Source organism: Halyomorpha halys, unplaced genomic scaffold (genome assembly GCF_000696795.3).
Source record: "Halyomorpha halys isolate HHAL.00 unplaced genomic scaffold, Hhal_1.1 Scaffold723.1, whole genome shotgun sequence".
NCBI classification, from domain to species: domain Eukaryota; kingdom Metazoa; phylum Arthropoda; class Insecta; order Hemiptera; family Pentatomidae; genus Halyomorpha; species Halyomorpha halys.
The window spans coordinates 638,520-644,450 of NW_027110197.1; the positions used below are offsets into that span (position 1 = coordinate 638,520).

A 5,931-nucleotide genomic window follows, 5' to 3' on the forward strand; every position below is an offset into this window, starting at 1 on the left:
TATACATTTATTGTTATTACGAATTAAACTTAACATATTAAATATTATCCTTATATATATATTTTCTGAACATAATGGATGTTCAGTTTAAACAAAATCATGTTGTTACAGTTTATTGTTTGTTATTTGGTTTCAAGAAAAATTTTCCTTCCTTTTTTGTTTAACCCTGGAAGGTTTTGATATTAAAGACCCTTCTTCCTTCCTCGAATATAAAATATCCTCCCCCTCAAGAATGATATCGAATCCAGGAGAAGTGTCAACATGGTATGACAATAGGACTGGTAGGATATAGGAAGAGATATTTCACAGTGACAGAAGGGAGGGGTACTGTCAACAGTTATCACTAGGGAGGGAGGTGGAAGGGTAGCCAAGCCTTCAGTACACCATGACCATGCCCTACTGCCGGGAGGACAGCGGCGATCTGTGGCCCTGTCAGTGGGTCCAAGAACAGCAAGGATTCCAAGGAGTTGTCAAAGGAGGTGGAGAGTGCCAGCAGGTCCATAGGCAAGGTGAGGAATTAGTTATTTGCACAAAATATGTGGTTTGGAGGAACAAAAATCCATGTTAGAATTCTTGGTCGTAACAAAAATGAATTTGAAAACAAACCGAAGGTTTTCAGGAACGAGGATGGACATATGTCGTGGTATTAAAAAAATCATAGTTACTTAAAAATTTAATCTTTGTCAGACAACGTAATTACTTAATTGGGCTAGACTCTTCTAATAATGAACCTGAAAAAAAATGAAGCTAGGTTGTTGTTACTCCAAGCCACAGATATGTATCTAGTTATAAGTACAACAACTAAAACGATCAGTAGTAAAAATGCAAAAAAAAAAAATATAACTATGTATGAAGACTTATATTTTTGTTAGTTCTATATTCTATTTGTTATAGAATACTACTAATAATAACAATATATAAATTGAATTATAAAATATTACTAATATAGTAATAGTTTTAATTTTTTTCTATCTTTTAAATTATGTCTTGAGTTTTCATTATTTAATTTTATTCTTATAAGGTATTATAAGTAAATATAGTATGAAAGAAAATCTTTAAGCTATTATTGACTGTTGTAGATTGAATATTTACTAGAAATAGTAGAAACGTCGTAATAATACACTATGAACCAGATATGTTTTCTTCTAAGAGATACCATATTATAGATAATTTATAAAATTATAGTAGTAATTTTTCATTTGAGGGAATCTGAATGTTATGATTATGAGGTTTTTTGCTCTGTGCCTGTGCCTGAACCAGGCTAACACATATTTGTGAAATTATCAATAACTGATTTATAATTATTAATTATAATTAATTAAATTCTACTGTGATTACTGAAGCTTAAATATGATTAAAGCACAGGCATAAACCAAAAATCCTCTAATTCACAAATTTATCACATTTAGCTTTTCACTTACTCCATTATAGCTACAAAAAAAAATTAGGAACTCATAAAAAAAAAATAAAGAAAGAAAATTATTTAAAATTACCAAATCTGTGAAAATTATATTGTTAAGTAAAACCTATTAATTTTTAGACGTGGGAATGATCTGCTGATTTTACTATTTATAAAAATTATAACACAGATAAGAAAATCGTTTTGTTATTATTATATCTCTTTTGGCCAAAATCATTATCTAAAACAGAATTGGCGATTAAATAAAAGTAATGAATTATTCATTATTGACTTTTCCATTACTAAACGATATGTGTCATGTTTGACAACACCGTAGAGTTTCAATAGAGTATTATGGCACAGTAATCCCGATGATGCGTGGGTTTGTGAACCACATTATGAAATGAGCGAAGTTGCTGCTCAAATAAATACAAAAGATTGCTTTTGAACTACTTTGACCATTCTTTTGAATCATCCTTCATCAGTTATATATGTTTGTTTAGCAATATATATATAAACAAATATAAAGTAAACAGTAATTATATTATATGAACTTTGAGATAATATTTTTTCCTGTATTTTTTAAAAAAAATAATTATTAGCTGCTTTTGATTGAATAAACTCTTCGAATCTTCCAAATTAAAATAAGCTCATAATTTCTATTACTATTTTAAATTCGATAAAGAAGCATTAAACATTTAATGTATTTTTCCCTGTTTAATAACGTATTTCATCAATAACTTAATTCAAGGTGTAAATACTTTTTTCTAATTTTTTTTTTTACTCTCTTTGTATTGAACCAGTTCTCATTAAAAACGATTATATATAGTATATATATAATTATATATAGTAGTATATGTTATACTATTATTATAACATATACATTTTTTGAATGAGCACTGAAATGAGTATTTTTCTACAATTTATTTTTATTTATTCGTTTAATTTTTTAATTTGGTCAAATTACTTATCTAATATTTTATCATCCGCATCAGAGAATGGGTAGCAGTCATCTAAAACATATAATTTAATTTATATATAATCTTTACACATTCTTGAGAATGATCATTATTGTTTAAATAAATAAATTTTATCCATTTTTAGTCTCAAAACAATTTTTTATTTCTTTATAAGGCCGACGTCTCGGCCAATTCGGCAATCCTCTTGGACAATCTTAATACAATTTTAGATCCCGATCAGTTAACAAACAACATTATGCAGGCTATTCTGCACAGATCATTAATTTTAGTCCACAAATTACCCTAATTAGTCAATTCTTTAAATTAAATTAAAAGTTAAAACTTTTTATCACAGTCAACCTCCTCTATTATAATTTATCACAACAATATTTTTATTCATTTTTTTTAATTTGGCCAGATTACTTTTCTAATATTTTCTTATCCGCATTAGAAAATGGGTAGCAGTCACCTTAAACAATTTAATTTTAGAAATGAAAATTAACTCACGTTGAATAAAATATGTTAACTAATAAATTAAATATATAATAATGATATAAAACATATATATAATTTAAAAATTATATTATTAACTTTAAGCTAATTTGTATATTTTTTTATACAGAAATATTTTATTTATGAATACTATAGATCATATTCCTTTATTTATTTATTTTTACTCTAGACCTAAAAATAAAAAAAATGTTTCATTAAAGATTGACAAAGATGATTGTGATTGTTTTTTCCGATGTATTTTCGGAAATGACGTTACTATTCCAGAATAACTCAAGGCAAAAGAGAGTTGTCCATAACATGCTTCCTCTCAGACCTTACAACCGTACATGTTGTTAGTAACAATTATTCTATATTAAGTTAGAAATAAAAATAAGAATAAGATAAAGAAAAAATTAATTATAAATTTGAAACAATATACGTCTTCAAAATAATTTTTTTGTGATAAAAAAAAAATGAATGAAGATATTAGTACTATTAGGATATAAGGACAATTAGTGCTAATGTGTTATCTTGCTAGACATACAGCACAAAATTTAAGTCAACCCTGTCATAACATCCTAAAAGAAATATTAAATATGTAAAACAAAAGTACGGCAAACCACGTGGTTTGACAACTATATTAATAAAAAAAACAACAATATTATAATACATTTTTGACACTACATCATATGTGGAGAGATACTATGAATAAGAAACAATGTTATATAGCTGTGAGGTAATAGCAAGCATTTATCAGCATACCACTGTCAACAAAAATGAATGAAAATATTAAAAGGAGCTGGGCAAAAGAGCACTTTTCTATTTATCCTAACTTTAAATAATATCCTTCTTTAGACTTGATGTGAGATGTTCTATCTCTTGTTACTGCTTGAACACTACGTGATAATTTTTAATTTTACTTCTTCGTCAAATATATTTTTATTTTATTGATAATATTACTTATAACAAAGTTAACAGTTCCAAAATCACCTAAAAATATTCTAAAAGTTACAACAAAAATTACGATGTTCTTTATTTTTGGTGTAAGCAATATGAGTTTATGAAAAAAAAATTTGCTTATGTTTTTTTTGATATTTGGTTCTTATACTATTGGGCTAATTCTGTTCATTCAGGTAATAGTTAAACAAAAAGAACAGTTTAATTCATAAGTCAATAATTATTTTGATAGTTTTATTATTAAGTGTTAAAATTCAAACTCAGTGAATCTTCCGTTTACGATCACAGAAGAAATCAGTGCTCCAAGAAGCGGTTCTTATTCAGCGCGCGAACTTCTCCCCCGACCCTTCAGACGTGATCGACCCCAGGAATGTCCGGACAGCTTCGAAGGGCACTCGAAGAAGGGTGGTCAGAGGAAATAACCGGAATTCCAGGAACAGGTCCTTACTAATCCTCTTAGCATGGCTCCTTTCTGCCAAGTTATGTCAAGGCAAATCGACACCATGCCCAATATAGTGCAACAGGAAAAGTACTTTTCCGTTCGCTCATAAAGAATATTAGTTTTTAAGATATGGTTATTAGTCAACAGCTTTGCAAAATTTTTATTTCTGTTCAACTCTAAAACTGCTGGACCCAATTATACATTTTGAAATACGCACGTTTCTATTGTCCTATTTCTCTCTATAAACTAAACAAAAAAAATATTTTTTAAATAATGGTTTTTAGATGTGGTCAACATCCGTACTCAAGCCCCAGATTTTTCCTCAGCTTAACGAGTCACCCATTTTGTAGAGGTTCGGGTTACCTTCTGGTAAGTGTCTTGGAACCCCAGTGTCTAGCCAACCCATTCCATTGTCGTCTTAGAGAAACATTTTCCTAGAGTACCTAGCCAAAAATATTAGTTTGCTAAATGTACGGCATACAATAAGTCTAATATAATATTGATTGCAGTATAATATAAAACATTCAGTCCAATCTATAGAATCCAACGTATATGGTTCAAATAAGTTGACAGGTATGCAAATATTTCAAGTTATAAAAATCATTTAAATATAAGAAATTCAAGTTGAAAAAATGGAAAGCTAATTTTTTTTAATAAGAAAATGCGACAGTTATACTTTTTTTAATTTGATTTTTTCAATTCAAAATTTTATTTATTGATAGATATTACGATCTGCCACAACGTTGTTGAGCAATATGTTATATTAATGACTGATCACATTCATACTAAAATAAAATAAGAATAAAAATAAATAAATGAAAAAAAGTAAAAATAAATAAAATTTCTCTCTAAATATATACAAAGAGAAGGATAAAGAAAATTGACATAATCAATTATCTACATATACAAATAAATAAATAAAATAATAATAATAATTAAGAAATAAAATAATCACTAGTCTCACATTTACAATAATCACACTGTATAAGTATAATAGAAAGATATATTACTTTTTTCAACCTCACATAGAAGTGTTAGCTTTTTATTCAATTTTTCAGTTTTCATCTATAATTTCAAAGTAAACTTAGCATCAAATAAATATTAACATAGAGCTAAAATATTAAGGTTTAAATAAATAAATTTAAAAAAATTATATATAATATTATAAATTAACGCATAAATTGATTAAGTAATATTCCGAAATTTTTCATGAAAATCAATTTTGTTTTGTCTATTTGAAAAAATAAATAAATGTTTGCTCATTTGATATAAATTCAATTCAGTATTTTATGATTCTCTTCATAAAAAATAATGATAGATTAATTATTAGGAAATGATAATTAAAAGTTTGGAAAAAACAATGTTGTTCTCAAAACTAATTTAGAGCTTAAAATACAATTCAACTTAAATCTTAATTTGTCTCTGTGTAAAATTGAAGAAAAAAATCATATGGTGATTTGAATAGGCGTTAAACAAAAATTTAATGTATAATGAATGATATTCCATTTTGCATTCGAATCAAAAATAAGTTCTTGGAATCCTTAGTGAAGAAACGGAGGGTGAAAATGGGATTTTGATGTATAAAACCCATTAAGCTCAATCCCTTAAGAAATTTCATATTTTAACATGCTCAACTTAATTCATAGAATTTAAATAAAATCAAAGGATATTAAAAATATATA

General features: G+C 26.8%; 1 protein-coding gene across 1 annotated transcript in view; it reads left to right on the plus strand.

Annotated features, from left to right (window-relative positions):
* Nucleotides 1-385: 385 nt before the first annotated feature.
* LOC106685658 (homeobox protein Hox-D3) overlaps nt 386-5,931 on the plus strand; it is a 30,686-nt gene continuing 25,140 nt past the window's right edge. The window contains exon 1 of the mRNA XM_014428463.2: nt 386-509. Coding sequence (XP_014283949.1) covers nt 386-509 — 124 coding nt within the window. The remainder of the gene's footprint in view (nt 510-5,931) is intronic.